Source organism: Salvelinus alpinus, chromosome 25 (genome assembly GCF_045679555.1).
Source record: "Salvelinus alpinus chromosome 25, SLU_Salpinus.1, whole genome shotgun sequence".
NCBI lineage: Eukaryota > Metazoa > Chordata > Actinopteri > Salmoniformes > Salmonidae > Salvelinus > Salvelinus alpinus.
The window spans coordinates 4,798,579-4,819,526 of NC_092110.1; the positions used below are offsets into that span (position 1 = coordinate 4,798,579).

At 41.2% G+C, this 20,948-nt stretch overlaps 2 protein-coding genes across 6 annotated transcripts in view; both read right to left on the reverse strand.

The window, feature by feature from the left end:
* slc25a21 (solute carrier family 25 member 21) overlaps nt 1-10,068 on the reverse strand; it is a 196,604-nt gene extending 186,536 nt beyond the window's left edge. For 2 of the 4 annotated variants that reach the window (XM_071365363.1, XM_071365360.1), the window contains exons 1-2: nt 9,934-10,068; nt 9,531-9,618 (exon numbers count right to left, since the gene is read on the reverse strand). In XM_071365363.1, the coding sequence (XP_071221464.1) occupies nt 9,531-9,600 (70 nt within the window). In that variant the 5' untranslated portion in view covers nt 9,601-9,618; nt 9,934-10,068. Of the gene's footprint in view, nt 1-9,530; nt 9,619-9,737; nt 9,901-9,933 lie in introns of those variants that run through there. The other 2 variants (XM_071365362.1, XM_071365361.1) reach the window with 2 other exon arrangements.
* A 7,903-nt stretch (nt 10,069-17,971) lies between these two features.
* The window catches only part of plekhh1 (pleckstrin homology domain containing, family H (with MyTH4 domain) member 1), a 63,590-nt gene continuing 60,613 nt past the window's right edge, over nt 17,972-20,948 (reverse strand). For both annotated transcript variants that reach the window (XM_071365364.1, XM_071365365.1), the window contains exon 31: nt 17,972-20,032. In XM_071365364.1, the coding sequence (XP_071221465.1) occupies nt 19,832-20,032 (201 nt within the window). In that variant the 3' untranslated portion in view covers nt 17,972-19,831. The remainder of the gene's footprint in view (nt 20,033-20,948) is intronic.

The following is a 20,948-nucleotide window of genomic DNA, read 5'->3' on the forward strand; positions in this document are numbered from 1 at the left end:
CTTCCCGAGTCGAAACACTGCCCGACCGTGTGTGTGTGTTCTGAAGGATGCACCTCTCCCAGCCCTCGCTGCATGAGACGCACAGTCACGCGAAGAGCGCTGGGGGGTTCGGAGGGGGGTGATTTAGAAAAAACGGTAAAGCAGCACCCCATCCAAAATCAACATTACTTCAAACATGAGGTCATCTAAACATCTGTCTAAGGCATGTCCGCCCTGAGTTCAATCAAAGCGCCCGCTAAAACATGTACAATTGTTTCTGGAAATAAATATTAGGCCTACAGTAATTCAGCTCTGATTGTGGCAGGCAATCCAATCGCAAACCTGGTCTAGTCTGGAAGTGTAAGGAAAAGGAACGCTCATTTGTAATGGACTCTCTCTTCGTCATCCACAGTTTCACCACTCACTTTGATTGGTTCTATTTATTTTATTTCCCCTTTATCTTTTCTTCTTCTTCTTTATTTAAACTAAGTGGGATTTATTTGTCTGATGCCGCCTCATGTTAGGTTCACAGTTTAAAATTCAAATTAAGAGAGTTGCAGTATGTTTTAAGTAAGATTCTGACAGGCTACTACACCGACGTCGTCTGGGAGTGTATCTAAATCATACTTAGGGTGTCTGTCGAGTATCGACACACTCCATTTGCTAAGGAAGGATTGGTTTACCCAGCCGTTAACGAAAACGGCAAATGTTATGAAGTTACATTGTCAAGTGGGAAGGAAATAATCAATACTAGAATAACACAAATAACAGCTGACCATTTTTTTTCAGAAACATGAGTAGTTATTCACAGGTAAAGCATTCACTTTTGGGGGCACCTTGGGAGCAACATATCTACTTCTTTAAAACATCAATATTTGATATATAATATTAGCAGTATTTCTCACATCATACATTTGCAATACTTCACATCAGACAAAAGTCAATGTAATTTTGCAATGTGTATAAGCCCGAAAATGATCCTGAACATTTAGGCACACGTGTATCGCTGCTATATGCTACAGACAGCCACGCAGTGTTACATTCACAAGCCAAACTCAGGTTAAGAATCAGCAGAAAGTGATACTGTACCCTCCTGTTGAAAAGTGAAAGAGTAGGTAATTGCTGCCCCATTGTGGTGAAAAGACTGAATTGAAACCATGCCACTTCTAGTTCATACTTCAGGATTGGTGGGTCCACTGCGGGATGGTTGAGCTAACGTAGGCTAATGCGATTAGCATGAGGTGGTAAGTAACAAGAACATTTCCCGGGACATTGACATTTCTGATATTGGCAGAAAGCTTAAATTCTTGTTAATCTGTCCAATTTACAGTAGTTATGACAGTGAAAGAATACTATTGTTTGAGGAGATTGCACAGTTTTTAACATGAAAAGTTATTAATAAACAAATTAGGCACATTTGGGCAGTCTTGATACCAAATTTTGAACAGAAATGCAAACTTTGCACATACACTGCTGCCATCTAGTGGCCAATATCTAAATTGCACCGGGGATGGAATAATACATTATGGCCTTTCTCTTGCATTTAAAAAATGATGGTGCAAAAAAAATATTTAAAAAATAACGGTTGGCTTTTTATTTGGATGATCTTTTACCAGATCTAATGTGTTGTATTCTCCTACATTCCTTTCACATTTCCAAACTTCAAAGTGTTGCCTTTCAAATGGTACCAAGAAAATGCATATCCTTGCTTCAGGGCCTGGGCTACAGGCACTTAGATTTGGTTGTGTCATTTTAGGCGAAAATTGAAATGAAAAAAAAAAAATGGCCTGATGCCGTTGCCACAAGCAGCACTGCAGAGATTGCGATGAGCACGATGCAAGACTACGCTCTCACACAGTCAAACACATGTGCAGAGGTTCCCTTCACGCTGCTACAACATGGTAGCTATGGGACCAAAACAGCAGAGAGGTTTAGCCACGCACTTCAACGCTCTTAGTCGTTGTGGAAATTGACCCACTACTGCTGTTTACTTTGTGCATGTACGTCATCTTGCTGAGCCTACCTTTAAGTCCATCTATGGTTGAAAATGCACTGCCTGCCTCACTTTGAAAAACAACTACATCACCCACCTCTGAAGAAATACGATTTCAACATCAATCTTCCTCGTTGAACAGAGTGATTATTCTCAAATGTCATTGATAGAATATAACTTTATCGTCCGTCCAAGGATGGATATTTTTCTTTGGCGACACCGTACAAGAATAAAGCAATCACATACACATAATACACATAGAAACCAGTCAGCCTTGTACAAACACGTAGAGGACATTGACACATTCATTCGTAACTTCCCTTATTGGAAGGGTTACTATTCATCCACTATTGAAGCATCAAAGTTGCACATGATACATACTGTGGGGCTGGCACAATAATCCTATCATTGACAATTTGGGGGGGGGGTGGGGGGTGCAACTTCCTCTTCAAGTAGATAGGGCCTACAGTTTGTTTACCCATTTTTACATTTAAAAAAAAGTAATGTCGGTAATTTCTCAACAAGGACAGTAATCATTATACGAGTAGTAGGACACTGTCGAGAGGGGAAGCATCATTTCCTCAAGTTCCAAGCTGTTTAAACCATTCGGGGTGTCACCAAAGCTGTTTTGTATTCATTAGGTTGACCTATGTCGTAGCTCATTTTCAAATACACATTATGATACATTATACCGGTGAGCTCAAAATCGTTTTCAGCAAAAACGAAAATTATGACAAGCATAGCAATTAATTGTTACCCAAAAATCCATAAGTCACCGCCCTGATGATACTGTGAATCAATGAATGAAGAAACGAATTACATTACTCAGTTACTATACAAACCAAAGAGAGGCTGAGCTCTGTCTGTTGACCTCAGCCTTCAAAAGTTCTAAATAACCAAAGCGTGTCCAGACTGAACAGAGAGCCAAAAGTACCAAAGTCCACACACATGCAGATTGTAAAGAGCACCAAAGCCAAGGTAGATTTACTCAACTTATAGTATACACTACTCACACACACACTGACCGGGCCGGGTCGCGCATAAATAAACACCGGTCTCCGCTCCAACCTCGTTAACAGGGAAGTAAGGATACTAACAATACACACAACACAACCACACACACACACACACACAAGGAAGGTGAGGAGGATAAAAACACTGCGGTCATTGATTCTACACAAGGTGCAGAAGTGCAGCCTCCTAGAGCCCAGATCCTGGCTCTCTAAGTCCTCTAGCTTCCTCGGAGATAGTTCCAAGACTCCAGCCCCTGGAGGAAGGAGAACAGGCCAGGACCAATTGCAGTGCATTCCGAAAGTACTGTATGCAGACTCCTTGACTTTTTCCACATTTTGTTACATTACAGCCTTATTCTAAAATTGATTCAATTGTTGTTTAACCTCAATCTACACACAATACCCCATAATGACAAAGCAAAAACAGGTTTTCAGACATTTTTGTTGATTTATACAATTTTGAAATATAACATTTACATAAGTACTCAGACCCTTTACTTAAGTACTTTGTTGAAACATCTTTGGCAGCGATTACTGCCTCAGGTGTTTTTGGGTATGACGCTACAAGCTTGGCACACCTGTATTTGGGGAGTTTCCCGCATTCTTCTCGATGATCCTCTAAAGCTCTGTCAGGTTGGATGGGGAGCATCGCTGCACAGCTATTTTCAGGTCTCTCCAGAGAGGTTCGATCGGGTTCAAGTCCGGGCTCTGACTGGGCCACTCAAGGACATTCAGAGACTCGTCCCAAAGCCACTCCTGCGTTGTCCTGTTGGAAGGTGAACATTTGTCCAAGTCTGAGGTCCTGAGCACTCTGGAGCGAGTTCATCAAGGATCTCTGTCTACATTGCTCCGTTCATCTTTCCCTCGATCCTGACTAGTCTCCCAGTCCCTGCCATTGAAAAACATCCCCACTGCATGATGCTGCCACCACCATGCTTCACCGTAGGGATGGTGCCAGGTTTCCTCCAGATGTGACGCTTGGCATTCCCTCCAAAGAGTTCAATCTTGGTTTCATCAGACTAGAGAATCTAGTTTCTCATGGTCTAAATCCTTTACGTGCCTTTTGGCAAACTCCAAGCAGGCTGTCATGTGCCTTTTACTGAGGAGTGGCTTCCGTCTGGCCACTCTACCATAAAGGCCTGTATACTGTCCTCCGTATGCGTTACTGTGCATATCTTGACAGCAGGATAAACACCTTCACATCAATAACCCTCAAAGCATGATCTCCATGGTCACAAGATTTATTGAGTTGAAACTGAAACAAAGACAACAATGCCTGCATAAAACAACGTAATCTGTCTTAAAATAAAAACTAGATATGAACTTAGCCTGATATTTTGCTCACACTGACAACTAGCAAAAGCTAGGCTAACATATTGTAGCAATGAAGCTAGTGCTATCCATCTATTCCACAAAGTCAACATACACATCCAAATTCCACAAATAATGCTCTGAAACTAAAGACATATGCAAATGGACTGAAAATACTCAGACAAAGCTTCCACAAAACAACAAACAGAGCACTCTGAACTCTACATGAGGCAACAATGACAAACTTCCTCCTAACAGGTCACATGACGGGTCATTTTCTAGCTAAAGGAAAATACTCCAGATCAACAATAGGGGGAGCCAAATTCAAGGTAAGTAATATAAGTAAGTATTACAACTAAAACAGAAGTCTGATTGGTGGAGTGCTGCAGAGATGATTTTCCTTCTGGAAGGTTCTCCCATCTCCACAGAGGAACTCTGGAGCTCTGTCATAGTGACCATCAGATTCTTGGTCACCTCCCAGACCAAGGCCCTCCTCCCCCGATTGCACAGCTTGGCCGGTCGGCCACCTCTAGGAAGAGTCTTGGTGGTTCCAAACTTCTTCCATTTAAGAATAGTGCTCCCGAGTGGCGCAGCGGTATAAGGCACTGCATCTCAGTGCAAGAGGCATCACTACAGTCCCTGGTTCGAATCCAGGCTGTATCACATCTGGCCGTGATTGGGAGTCCCATAATTGGCCCAGTATCATCCGGGTTTGGCCGGGGTAGGCCGTCATTGTAAATAAGAATTTGTTCTTAACTGACTTGCCTAGTTAATTGTCAAATATTTTATTTTTTTAAAGAGTGATGGAGGCCACTGTGTTCTTGGGGACCTTCAATGGTTCAGACATTTTTTGGTACCCTTCCCCAGATCTGTACATCGACACAATCCTGTATCGGAACTCTAAGGACAATTCCTTCGACCTCATGGCTTGGTTTTTGCTCTGACATGCACTGTCAACGGTGGTATCTTATACAGAGACAGGAGAGATTAAATCGCGCCGGAAGAAATAGCAGCAGTTTTACAGGCGCCTAACCAATTGTGCTATTATGTGGGGGTTTTTCACGTTATTTGTAACTTATTTTGTACATAATGTTTCTGCAACCGTATCTTTCGGCAAAAAAGAGCTTCTGGATATCAGGACAGCGATCACTCACCTCAGATTACACAAAGATTTTTTCTTCAACAAGCAGGACGCACAGGATGTAATTCGAACACCCGACAAGGCCAACATCCCCGTCATTGGCAAGAGAAAGAGACGCAGGTACAGAGGACACAGAGCAGGGTGCCTCGTAAGGATCCGCAGATGGCGAGTGGGAAAGCTGCCATTACTGTCAGTATTACTTGCCAACGTACAATCAAAGGACAATAAATTACACGAGGTACGATCACGAATATCCTACCAACAGGACATCAGAAATTGTAACATCTTATGTTTCACGGAATCTTGGCTGAAAGGTGACATGGATATTCAGCTAGCGGGAAATACGCTGCACCGGCTAGATAGAACAGCACACTCCGGTAAGACGAGGGGGGGGGGGGGGGGGTCTGTGCATATTTGTAAACAGCTGGTGCACGAAGGAAGTCTCTAGATTTTGCTCGCCTGAAGTAGAGTATCTTATGATAAGCTGTAGACCACACTATTTGCCAAGACTGCTTTCATTAATACTTTTCGTGGCTGTTTATTTACCACCACAGACGGATGCTGGCACTAAGACCGCACTCAGTCAGCTGTATAAGGAAATAAGCAAACAGGAAACCGCTCACCCAGAGGCGGCGCTCCTTGTGGCCGGGGACTTTAATGCAGGGAAACTTAAATCAGTTTTACCTAATTTCTATCAACATGTTCTATCAACATGAGCAACCACAGTGAAAAAAATGCTAGATCCCCTGTACTCAACACAGAGACGCATACAAAGCTCTCCCTCGCCCTCCATTTGGTAAATCTGACCACAACGCTATCCTCCTCATTCCTGCTTACAAGCAAAAATTAAAGCAGGAAGCACCAGTGACTCGGTCTATAAAAAAGTGGTCAGATGAAGCAGATGCTAAACTACAGGACTATGCTGGAATGGTCCAAACACACCAAGACAGTCGTGTCTTGGTGTGGCATGTCAAAGCCTATTCCCCCTCAGGAAACTAAAAAGATTTGGCATGGGTCCTCAGATCCTCAAAAGGTTCTACAACTGCAACATCGAGAGCATCCTAACTGGTTGCATCACCGCCTGGTACGGCAACTGCTCGGCCTTTGACCGCAAGGCACTACAGAGGGTAGTGCGTACGACCCAGTACATCACTGGGGCAAGCTTCCTGCCATCCAGGACCTCTATATCATGCGGTGTCAGAGGAAGGCCCTAAAAATTGTCAAAGACCCCAGCCACCCCAGTCATAGACTGTTCTCTCTGCTACCGCATGGCAAGCGGTACCGGAGCTCCAAGTCTAGGACCAAAAGGCTTCTCAACAGCTTGTACCCCCAAACCATAAGACTCCTGAACAAGTAATCAAATGGCTACCCGGACTATTTGCATTGTCCCGCCCCCCCAACCCCTCTTTTACGCTGCTGCTACTCTCTGTTTATCAACTATGCATAGTTACTTTAACTATACATTCATGTACATTCTACCTCAATTAGCCTGACTAACCGGTGCCCCCGCACATTGGCTACCCGGACAATCTGCATTGTGTCCCGCCACCCACCACCTGCCAACCCCTCTTTTACGCTACTGCTACTCTCTGTTTATCATACAGTCGTGGCCAAAAGTTTTGAGAATGACGCAAATATTAATTTCCAAAGTCTGCTTCTTCAGTGTCTTTAGATATTTTTGTCAGAAGTTACTATGGAATACTGAAGTATAATTACAAGCATTTTATACGTGTCAAAGGCTTTTATTGACAATTACACGAAGTTGATGCAAAGAGTCAATATTTGCAGTGTTGACCCTTTTTTTCAAGACCTCTGCAATCCACCCTGGCATGCTGTCAATTAACTTCTGGGCCACATCCTGACTGATGGCAGCCCATTCTTGCATAATCAATGCTTGGAGTTTGTCAGAATTTGTGGGTTTTTGTTTGTCCATCCACCTCTTGAGGATTGACCACAAGTTCTCAATGGGATTAAAGTCTGGGGAGTTTCCTGGCCATGGACCCAAAATATTGATGTTTTGTTACCGAGCCACTTAGTTATCACTTTTGCCTTATGGCTAGGTGCTCCATCCTGCTGGAAAAGGCATTGTTCGTCACCAAACTGTTCCTGGATGGTTGGGAGAAGTTGCTCTCGGAGGATGTGTTGGTACCATTCTTTATTCATGGCTGTGTTCTTAGGCAAAATTGTGAGTGAGCCCACTCCCTTGGCTGAGAAGCAACCCCACACATGAATGGTCTCAGGATGCTTTACTGTTGGCATGACACAGGACTGATGGTAGCGCTCACCTTGTCTTCTCCGGACAAGCTTTTTTCCGGATGCCCCAAACAATCGGAAAGGGGATTGAGAGAAAATGACTTTACCCCAGTCCTCAGCAGTCCAATCCCTGTACCTTTTGCAGAATATCAGTCTGTCCCTGATGTTTTTCCTGGAGAGAAGTGGCTTCTTTGCTGCCCTTCTTGACACCAGGCCATCCTCCAAAAGTCTTCGCCTCACTGTGCATGCAGATGCACTCACACCTGCCTGCTGCCATTCCTGAGCAAGCTCTGTACTGGTGGTGCCCCGATCCCGCAGCTGAATCAACTTTAGGAGACGGTCCTGGCGCTTGCTGGACTTTCTTAGGCACCCTGAAGCCTTCTTCACAACAATTGAACCGCTCTCCTTGAAGTTCTTGATGATCCGATAAATGGTTGATTTAGGTGCAATCTTACTGGCAGCAATATCCTTGCCTGTGAAGCCCTTTTTGTGCAAAGCAATGATGATGGCACGTGTTTCCTTGCAGGTAACCATGGTTGAAAGAGGAAGAACAATGATTCCAAGCACCACCCTCCTTTTGAAGCTTCCAGTCTGTTATCCGAACTCAATCAGCATGACAGAGTGATCTCCAGGCTTGTCCTCGTCAACACTCAAAATTAATATTTGTGTCATTCTCAAAACTTTTGGCCACGACTGTATATGCATAGTCACTTTAACCATACTTACATGTACATACTACCTCAATTAGCCCGACTACTGTTATTTTCCACTGTTGTTTTTATTTCTTATCTTATCTATTTTTTACTTAAAAATTGCACTGTTGGTTAGAACCTGTAAGTAAGCATTTCACTGTTGTATTCGGTGCACGTGAAAAATACATTTTTATTTGATTGATGTGCCTTTCCAAATCATAGCAAAAGGTCCTGAATACTTAAATTGCTCCCAAGGAAATTGCTCCCAAGGATGAACCAGACTTGTGGACGTCTACAATTTTTTTCTGAGGTCTTGGCTGATTTCTTTTGATTTCCCATGATGTCAAGCAAAGATGCACTGAGTTTGAAAGTAGGCCTTGAAATACATCCACAGGTACACCTCCAATTGACTCAAATGATGTCAATTAGCCTATCAGAAGCTTCTAAAGCCATGACATAATTTTCTGGAATTTTCCAAGTTGTTTAAAGGCACAGTCAACTTAGTGTATGTAAACTTCTGACCCACTGGAATTGTGATACAGTGAATTATAAGTGAAATAATCTGTCTGTAAACAATTGCACAAAGTAGATGTCCTAACTGACTTGCCAAAACTATAGTTTGTTATTAACAAGAAATGTGTGAAGTGGTTGAAAAACGAGTTAATGACTCCAACCTAACTGTATTTAAACTTCCAACAACTGTATATATATATATATTATATTTTGGCGGGGTGGTTTGATTGAATTCTAGAGACGTTGACGGGAGAGGGACTTGCAAGCACACATTTTCATAAACCAACAAGCAGCCGCATACAGTATGTGGAAAGGAATCTGGAATGCGGAACCCAATGCGGAAAGTAATGTTTTCAGAAGACATATAAAAAAGGAGACCATCCGGTACAGAACATTTGAATAGTTCAGAGTTCATCACAACAATTATATAACTTCTTGAATTATGTCTACAGTAAAAACAACTATTCAGATAGTGGGAATATGGCTTTCCATAATGTCTAAAACTGAGATTCTACAGTAGGCATGTTGGAAAATGAAATTAAACAAGCGCAGCCGATTATTCATTTGAACCATACAACCGATTGTAGACCATATTTGATATACTAAAAGTGTTACTAACCTAAAGTTAGTCTTACCTGCTGATCCACCGGCAATGATCTGGTGAGATGCCTCCCGTAATAAACCTTGCTTTTTGGGGGATGTCATCTTGTTTCGCTAGTCTGCCTGTAAAAGCACACATCACATCAACATGAGTTCACTTAAATACCTTCCAGATAAACGCAATACAAAATCTACAGTTAGTTAATTTCAACGTGGTGAAATAACATTTGTGTAACTATGACCTAGTGTATTTTTTGGGGTGACCAAAGTCTCGAGTATATCCCAAACACGGGCAACTGGAATTTCAGAGGCTATTTAAACTTCGGGTTTACCTGTTAGTGAATGAGAAATGACAGCTAGGGCATATTCATTACATCGATTCTGTTGAAAAACGTGTTTTAAACGGAAGTACACGGAACGAAACGGGAAGGGACCTACCTGAATTTATCCAATAGAAACTCTTTGGACATATTCCGCTGCTTGTCAATTTCGCTTCGAGCGTAACGTTGACCAGCGCAATAGCAAAATTATGAATTTCCGAGTTGTGTAGCCCATAGAGATAGATAGAGAACTCATTTGTAACTGTGCCAGAATGGGAATCGGGAGGGATCAGCCAATGAAGTTGGAAGTCCCACCCAGTTGGCTACGTTAAAATGGAAGCCCTAAATGGCGCTAAAGCGGTATTTTGTCCACAAGAGGCCTCTATCATTCTCTATGGTGTAGCCCTACTATACACTCTCAGTTTTATATTTAACCTTGACGATGGTAAGGTTTCTACGGTAGTGGTGCATGATGCAACAACATAGCCTACAAGAAAAACTCAAAACATATGAACTCAAGTTTAAGTTATAGGCTATGCAAAAAATAATGCCATGATATTTGTTATAGAGCCCACAGTGGAGGTCATAATAGCCAGAAAACCTAGCGGTCAAACAGAGAAATGGTTCCAATCGTTTTTCCACAATATTTTTTTCCCATATGGAATTTTAGAAACAGTAAAAAATAACGGCTGTGTTTCGTGTAGGCTTACCCTGGCTTCACCATCTGACAGTCCGACACACAAATCTGGGTTTGGCGGATGCCAGGAGAACGCTACCTCCCCGAACACATAGTGCCAACTAAAGTTTGGTGGATGAAGAATAATGCAGGTTAAGTGTGCCTTGAATGCTAAATAAATCACAGACAGTGTCACCAGCAAAGCACCCCCATACCATCACACCTCCTCCTCCATGCTTCACGGTGGGAACCACACATGTGGAGATCATCCATTCACCTACTCTGCGTCCCACAAAGACACGGCAGTTGGAACCAAAAATAAAAAAAATTGGTCTCATCAGACCAAAGGACAGATGTACATAGGGCCACAGCCTCTAAGGTGCAGGGTTGAGTAACCAGGTGGTAGCCAGCTAGTGACAGTGACTACGTTCAGGGCAGGGTACTGGGTGGAGGCTGGCTACATGTAAATGGATATTTACATGTAACAGTCTGATGGCCTTGAGATTGAAAATCAGATGCACCTGTACTGACCTCGCCTTCTGGATGAAGGTGAACAGAGGTGAACAGGCCGTGGCTCAGGTAGCTGAGGTCCTTCATTATGTTCTTGGCCTTCATGTGACACCGGGTGCTGTAGATGTCCTGGAGGCAGGCAGTGTTCCCCTGGTGATGTGTTGGGCAGACCGCACCAACCTCTAGACAGCCTTGCAGATGGTGCAGTTGCCATACCAGGCGGTGATTACAGGCCTTGTAATTCTGGCATGCATCAGAGGAACATGCCCATTATGGCAGAGTACTGTCCAGACCCAGGTTCAAATAATATTTAAAATATCTCAATTACTTTAACATACATTTGAAGTAAGTATTCCAATATTTTTTACAAGTAGTTTAGTATTTTTATATATATATATATATATATATATATATATTTTATATTTTTAAAAATGTAAATGTATTTTAATGTATTTGGAAATACACTTGGAAAGATACTCAAATACACTGACTCAAATACACTCCCATGCATTTAACTCACGTATTTGAAATAAGTATTTGAAAATACTCTCAAATAGGGTTAGTATTGGTTAAGTTGCTAACATAGCAAAGTGTGATACCTAAGATGTCATGGGGTGGCAGGTAGTCTAGTGGTTAGAGCGTTGGGCCCCAAGCTGACAAGGTAAAAATATATCGTTCTGCCCCTGAACAAGGCAGTTAACCCACGGTTCCTAGGCCGTCATTGTAAATAAGAATTTGTTCTTAAGCTTAGTTAAATAAATAAAACATGTGTACAATACGTCGTTTTTGTAACAGCCTAAACATTACGAAACTTCTATTCGATCAAATAAGCCTCACATAATTCAACAGTCTCTCATAGACCTCCATCCGAAAAAGGGCCTATCTCACGCGGACAGATTTTGGGCGGAGTACTATCTTCACGCGGACAGATTTTGGGCGGAGTACTATCTTCTCGCGTCACCTTCTCTCTGTAAACGGGTTCAATGGGTATGCCGTCATCATAGTGGGCGTGGAACACGTCTCAAGCTACATAATAGTAAGTAAAATGATATAGCCTTCTGAGGTAAATAATGCTAAGGCTATAAAAAAAACTAAGAAAGGATATTCAGTGTCTCATTATAACATATTTTGTAATGGGATGTAATTGTGAATCAAAATGACTGTTTTCTTAATACTCTCACCTTTTTAGAATATTGTCCCAGTATGCCAATCGTCTACTGTCAAACTGGGACACCCTGTTACTGTCAAATAATGGAGAATGTTTTTGGGGGGGGGTTGTGAAATACATGTTTCTTAACAGAAATCCATTTTTTTTTTAAAAATAGGATCAATTTCATTTTCCTCAAATTTGCTATCAGTTAGCTTGCTAGTGAATGCTAGTGTAGCTGGATTTTACGTAGAAAGATATTTCTTCACCAACATTAAAAAACCCAAGCAAGCTATATTCATAACCATACAGGTATATGACTAAACACGTTATTTTGCTGTATTTGACTAGGGTTACAATAAAACAGTCATTGGAATTGTTGAGGGGTGAGGGGGTCTTTCTGGTTGCATTCTACGAAATGTCCACTAGAATTTAGTGTTGAGAATGTTGAGCTGATAAGCCTAAATGTATAATGAACAAAAATATAAACGCAACATGCAACAATTTACAATGATTTTACTGAGTTACAATTCATATAAGGAAATCAGTCAATTGAAATATATTCGTTTGGCACTAATCTATGGATTTCACAACACTGGGCAGGGCCTGGGACAGCATAAGCCCACCCACTGGGGAGCCAGGCCCAGCCAGTCAGAATTAGTTTTTCCCCACAAAGGGCTTTATTACAGACAGAAAAACTCCTCAGTTTTCATCAGCTGGCCGGGTGGCTGGTCTCACACAATCTCGCAGGTGAAGAAACCAGATGTTGAGGTCCTGGGCTGGCGTGGTTACATGTGGTCTGCATGTGGTGAACATTCTTGCAGTCAGCATGAAATTGCACACTCACTCAAAACTTGAAACATGTGTGGCATTGTGTTGTGTGACAAAACTACACATTTTTGAGTGAACTTTTATTGTCCCCAGCACAAGGTGCACATGTGTAATAATCATGCTGTTTAATCAGCTTCTTGATATGCCACATCTGTCAGGTAGATGGGTTCTCTTGGCTAAGTTGAAATGCTCACTAACAAGGATGTAAACACAATATGTGCACAAAATTTGAGAGAAATAAGCTTTTTGTGCATATGGAACATTTCTGGGATCTTTTATTTCAGCTGATGAAACATGGGACCAACACTTTACATGTTGCGTTTAGATTTTTCTTCAGTATAATTAATTAATTAAATTTATAGGCTATACAATTACTACATAATATAATTATAATCAAGTATGATGATATTAATAATACTAATTAAATAATAATACTAACAATAAATGACAATGATTAATGTTCCACAAAAATAGCTATTTTAAAAATATATATATTTCATTTGTACGAATTATTTTATTTTATCATTAAAATATAGAAATGACTCATATACTCTCATCTATTCTTCTTTACAATAAATAATTGTGTCCCATTTTGCCAATCAAGTTGTCCAAATTTCCCAATATTGGCTGAAAAAAGACAATATTTTGTATAGTGTAGTAGAGTTCTTAAGTTATTTAGAATGGTATCATGTTGGGGGTTAAGACAACGTGCTGAATCTGTAAGGCGTCCAAGAAAGCACATTTTCAGAAAGTGTCCCACTTTACCAATACTCACCCTACAATTTGGTAGACTATCCGCCCCCATTGTCGTAACCCCTATTACTAGTCTATTCAACCTCTCTTTCGTATCGTCTGAGATTCCTAAAGATTGGAAAGCGGCCGCGGTCATCCCCCTCTTCAAAGGGGGAGACACTCTAGACCCAAACTGTTACAGACCTACATCCATCCTGCCCTGCCTTTCTAAAGTATTTGAAAGCCAAGTGAACAAACAGATCACAGACCATCTCGAATCCCACCATACCTTCTCCGCATTGCAATCCGGTTTCCGAGCTGGTCACGGGTGCACCTCAGCCACGCTCAAGGTACTGTGCAGCCGTCTTCATCGACCTGCTCAAGGCTTTCAACTCTGTCAATCACCGTATTCTTATCGGCAGACTCAACAGCCTTGGTTTCTCTAATGACTGCCTCGCCTGGTTCACCAACTACTTCTCAGATAGAGTTCAGTGTGTCAAATCGGAGGGCCTGTTGTCCAGACCTCTGGCAGTCTCTATGGGGGTGCCACAGGGTTCAATTCTCGGGCCGACTATTTTCTCTGTATATATCAATGATGTCACTCTTGCTGCGGGTGATTCTTTGATCCACTTCTACTCAGACGACACCATTCTGTATACATCTGGACTTCTTTGGACACTGTGTTAACAAACCTCCAAACGAGCTTCAATGCCATACAACACTTCTTCCATGGCCTCCAACTGCTCTTAAACGCTAGTAAAACTAAATGCATGCTCTTCAACCGATCGCTGCCCGCACCCGCCCGCCCGCCTAGCATCACTACTCTGGACGGTTCTGACAACTATAAATACCTAGGTGTCTGGCTAGACTGTAAACTCTCCTTCCAGACTCATATTAAGCATCTCCAATCCAAAATTAAATCTAGAATCGGCTTCCTATTTCACAACAAAGCCTCCTTCACTCATGCTGCCAAACATACCCTCGTACAACTAACTATCCTGCCGATCCTTGACTTCGGCAATGTCATTTACAAAATAGCCTCCAACACTCTACTCAGCAAATTGGATGCAGTCTATCACAGTGCAATCCGTTTTGTCACCAAAGCCCCATATACTACCCACCATTGCGACCTGTATGCTCTCGTTGTCTGGTCCTCGCTACATATTCGTCGCCAAACCCACTGGCTCCAGGTCATCTATAAGTCTTTGCTAGGTAAAGCTATGCCTTATCTCAGCTCACTGGTCACTATAGCAACACCCACCCGTAGCACACGCTCCAGCAGGTATATCTCACTGGTCATCCCCAAAGCCAACACCTCCTTTGGCTGCCTTTCCTTCCAGTTCTCTGCTGCCAATGACTGGAACGAATTGCAAAAATCACTGAAGTTGGAGACTTATATCTCCCTCACTAACTTCAAGCATCGGCTGTCAGAGCAGCTTACCAATCGCTGCAGCTGTACACAGCCCATCTGTAAATAGCCCATCCAACCAACTACCTACATCATCCACATATTTGTTTTTTGTTTTTTTTCTGCTCTTTTGCACACCAGTATTTCTACTTGCACATCCTCATCTGCACATCTTTCACTCCAGTGTCAATTGCTAAATTGTAATTACTTTGCCACTATGGCCTATTTATTGCCTTACCTCCTTACTTCATTTGCACACACTGTATACAGACTTTCTATTGTGTTATTGACTGTACGTTTGTTTATTCCATGTGTAACTATGTGTTGTTGTTTGTGACACACTGCTTTGCTTTATCTTGGCCAGGTTGCAGTTGTAAATGAAAACTTGTTCTCAACTGGCCTACCTGGTTAAATAAAGGTGAAATAAAATATAAAAAAATATTACATTTGGTTTTTATAACCATTTAAATATTCAAATAAAAGTATTTGTTTTGGGCTGTGTATTAAATACAAATGTGCAGTGCATTCGGAAAGTACTCAGACCCCTTGACTTTTTCCACATTACAGCCTTATTCTAAAATTGATTAAATTATTGTTTTCCCTTATAAATCTACACACAATACCTCATAATGACAAATTGAAAACTGTTTTTTTAGAAATTATTGTGAATTTATAAAAAAATAAAACATAAATACCTTATTTACATAAGTATTCAGACCCTTTGCTATGAGACTTGAGCTGCATCCTGTTTCCATTGATCATCCTTGAGATGTTTCTAAACTTGATTGTAGTCCACCTGTGGTAAATTCAATGATTGGACATGATTTGGAAAGGCACACACCTGTCTATATAAGGTCCCACAGTTGACAGTTGCATGTCAGAGCAAAAACCAAGCCATGAGGTCAAAGAAATTGTCCGTAGAGCTCTGAGACCGGATTGTGTTGAGGCACAGATCTGGGGAAGAGTACAAAAGATTTCTGCAACATTGAAGGTCCCCAAGAACACAGTGGCCTCCATCATCCTTAAATGGAAGAAGTTTGGAACCCCTAAGACTTTTCCTAGAGCTGGCTGCCCAGCCAAACTGAGCAATCGAGGGAGAAGGGCCTTGGTCAGGGAGGTGACCAGGAATCCAATGATCACTCTGACAGAGCTACAGAGTTCCTCTGTGGAGATGGGAAAACCTTCTCTGAATACATTTAATTTAACCCCAGAAAACACACCCACTGGGTAGCCTACCAATTTAACCAGGGAGTTTTTGTTCAATTCGTTTTTCTGTTCATTTCTTCAAAGTAATCCCTTTAAATATGGTGTACCTTTAATTAGAATTTGATTGGCACAAGACTATAATGTAGACTATGGAGAATGCGCTCAGAACACAGAAAGATGGCCATGAAAACATATGTATATTGGTCTCTGTTTCAGAACCCATGGACAGATGGGTTCTGAAACAAAAAAAACTCAGATTTGACACATTATTTATGTTTAGGGAAAAATCACGGATCCTACTTCATGGAAAAAATAAAGCTTTTACGCACGAACCCCAAAAAGTTGGTTTGATTCATTCTGAAAGTTGCCACATTCAGTTCATCAATGGTAACATTGGAAGTAATGTAGCCTACACTATATTTATACTATGGAGAATAGTATGCAATGGTATGATATAATAAATATACCCTAATTGCCTGCACTGATCATGGAACTGTGTGATGGCAAATGCCAAGTCTTGTGCCATGCGTCAAGTTCAAAGTTCAGGTTTGAGCGCCATAATGAGCTCCATAATGAGCTCCATAATGATTTATTAAACCTACATGTCCACATTAGTTTTTTTACTATAATTTGTATTTGGCCTAGTATCCACTATTACTTGACCCTCAGCCAAAACCACAAGGACGTGACAGCGTTTTACAGAGGAAAGAAATATAGGTTGGCTGAATCAAACAATGTAATGGAATGATACTAATGCAGGGAAGGGAACAAAAACTACATTCAAAGTTATATATAAATGCTTATTACATAAGGCCGCTACTGATAGCGGCTAATAATATTTAATATAGCCTATAGCCTACACATTTAAGGAAACAGGAACATTTTACCCCCATGCATAGGTTCAAGGTCAGAAACACAGAGACAAGTGCATAAAAAATTTGAAAAGTTCCATTTACACATGCGTAACTTGGGTCTGAATTTCCCCCATAGGGCCTAAAGCAAAAAATGCTATTTAAAATCATAAGGCTAAAATAGAGACAAACACATACGCAACGTTACGGAATGGCCAAACCTACAACAAGCTATGCTTCCATCCTCTTCAACAGAAAGCAAAAACAATGACAAACAATTGTCTTTTTTCCTAAGTTGGCAGTGTCCAGTAAATACAACAACAACAAAAATCCTATTAGAGTAACTACAAAAACATGAGGTTTTCAGAAATCATTAAATTAAAAGAGAAAGATTTATAGCAATGCTGTTGGCAGGAAAACATCATTACCACTTTGACCCGTTTGGATGAAGCAAATCAGAGCAACTACCATCCTAGCTACCAAACGCCAGCTACGTCAACATGCGCACAATGCATAGCCTACTGTACATCACACTGGCACATTTGCCAATGTATGGGGATAGTTTGGGTGTAAAAAAACAAGATGAGAACAAGCGTATTATATTCGCCAGTATGTTTGGAGTCTTTCGAAATGTTTCCTAGGTCAAAGCCATGCCAAATTCCATCATACTGTATATAAGCACTTTCAACATCAACATATTTTCCAATCAGGCTATAAATGTATGATTGTTTCCACATTGAGAAAGAATTATGGGGCTCAATGAAAGTGGAATCGAAAATGTATCACACAAAAAAGTTGTGTAGATTGTACGGTTTATTTGATTTTAATCACAGAATCTCATAACAGCTAAGCACATCGTATATAATCTGTTTCAATGACCTAACATCCCAAATTCACAAATCATACTGCATTCATACAGTGTAAAACTGTCAAGTTAAATTATTCAGCTACTTTAGACAAAGTCATTGTCAGTTTTGAATGTTTCAGTTGAAAACCTAACAGTTCTGCCAAACATAATTTACAGCATACAAAAAAAGACACAAAATGCTGGAAATGAAATAAATAAGTACAAAAAAACAAGTGGTTTGATCCAAAACAATTCAAGTCACTAATAACATTTGAATATCTGTAATTGTACCAGTCGTATGTGGCTGGACCTCTCCATGTAATCCGTCCTACCTGGCTGCGTTCTCATTACCTTCCATTGTATTGTATAGTCGTAGCGTTATTCGTTTACATTTGTGTTGCTGTTGCTGTTCCTGTCCATTAGTGTTCCGTATTATGTCATGTTCTATGTTTTGTGTGGACCCCAGGAAGAATAGTTGCTGCTTCTTCAGTAGGAACATGCCACCCAATGACTTACTTCATACATCTGACAGACACATCATACATTATATTCCATCTCTATTCTTCACTATAATCTTTAAAAAAGATTGATAACCATTAAGTGGTCCAAATGGTTATAAAAACATTGCTTGGTCAGAATGGTACAATCATCACTCGTTATTATACGTTATAGAGCTTTGATGGTTCCTCCTCAGGCCCTGGCCTGGTGTTTTCTAGAAAAGTCATTTTGTATAATTATTTGATGAAAAAAATCAAGTACAATTTGATTTCTCGTATATTATAATTATTTTGTACTGGTTTAATGTTAAATAAAGTTAGTCCAATCGACATTAGGTACCAAAGAGCCAAAAGAAATCAACAGTATTTTCCTCTTTTTTTAAACAGCCTTTTTCCCTTAAAAAAAAGACAGTGGATGCATTGCAAAGGGAGCCCTTTTCCCTATATAGTGCACTATAAAGGGAATAGGGTGCCATTTGGCATACACTGTCTGGGACAGACAAGGGTGGCGGTGTGGGAGAGTTAAGGTTTAAATGAGGGAGAAGTTGCCAGCTATTAAGGTTATTTCTCATTGTATAGATAATGGCCAGACTGCCAAGGTCAACAAGTTGTGTGTGTGTGTGTGTGTGTGTGTGTGTGTGTGTGTGTCTGTGTGTGTGTGTGTGTGTATGTGTGTGTGTGTTGGTCCTTTATGCTGATCCCACACTGTAAATCTCCTTTTTCAAGGCTCAATTGTTTTTCAAATAGTCCCCAAACGTGAGCATATTTTTGTAAATGAAGCAGAGGTGAACACTCTTGTTACAGGACTAAATACAACAATTTAAAGACTAAAACACAAACATTCGAAGAGCGACATCTTCATATGAACCACAAACGATATCCTCTCCCACTTCTTCCGACTAACTGTTAACCCTTTGATCTATTGTCCCTTCCACAAATGACGATCTCCCATTCATCGTGGTTAAACAGAAATGTCATATGTATATGCAACAGAATCCACTCCCGGCCAGAGGGAATGAGGGCAAAATAAAACAATGTCCATTTTCAGGTGTAATGTATGTGGAGCAGAATATCTTCTGTACCACAACTCCCACAATCCCCTGTAGTTTCTCAGTCCTGGATCATGTTCAGTAGGGTACACTGTCGCAAAACCATTTGAAATGGAAAACAAAAATGAGCATTTCTTATTTGACAAGTCCAGGTATAGATCCTCCTTGTTTCAGTCAGTTTTCTTCCATTTATTGGCTAAGGAACATGACCCTGTTTTTCCAAAGATGCACTGGAACAGGGGGTTGATTGTGGTTTCTGTATTCACAGTAGAGTGGGTCCTTTGGTTGTGTAGGTCATGGAGGGAAAGTGTCTGCTATCCACGTCCCACATATTCCCGGCCTCAGCCCCATCCCCACGGGGCCCCAGAGGGGAGCAGGGTCCTGGGGACTGGTGCTGGGCCCCAGGAAGGACGGGGGTCCAGTAGTTAATATAGTTGGCCATTAACAGAGTCAACTCCAGGATCTGGAAGGAGAGAAGAGGGAGGGAGGACAGGAGGAGGAGACCGTGCAGGGGAGAGAGAGGAGGAGAGAGCAGAGGACAGAAGGAGAAGACGGGAGGGGAGAGGAGAAGACAGAGTAAGGAGGGGGAAATTGTTTAACCATTTTAAATGATTGAATTTCATTTGATCCAAGGGAGCTGGATGCCCATTTGCTCACATTTAAAAGTTCAGTTTAAAGCCAATGAGAAAACCATAGAAATGACTTGACTTGACTTCATGAATACAGCAGGGCCTTATTAGCAAATTGACTCTACTGTATGCTTAGGCCAGGCACCAACCCAACACAGATTAACGACTGGTGGCTCAAGCCAAAATCACCTTTTAAAGTCAATTTCAGTGCACTGGTCATTTATTTGCGTTTCTTTGAATCGCTCCCTTTGGCTCCTCTGAGCCAGAACAGATCAAATAAAATCGAGGATCAACCTGCTTTCTACATCTGCCCAAGGCAGTGGAGGGTAACCTTGCGATTATATCACGTAATATGAGATTTTATCCAAAGCTATTTAAGGTAATTGAACCCATGACCCTGGTTGCTGCTTGTGGACCATGCAACACAGCAGGAGCTCACCTCCTACTTTTCACGCTGGCTTTCTGCACAGCAAGATCCTATTGACTGACTGAAAGTTGGCAGAGCTGTTGTGGTCCATGATGATAATTATCCACTAATTGTTTTCACTGACCACTTGCACTTGGCCAGAGGTAAAGCCAAACCTACGGTAAGTCTTACCTATAGAAATACACTGAACATTAATATAAACGCAACATGTAAAGTGTTGGTCCCATGTTTCATCAGCTGAAATAAAATATCCCAGAAATGTTCCATATGCACAAAAAGCTTACTTCTCTCAAATGTTGTGCACAAATTGTGCATTTGTCCTT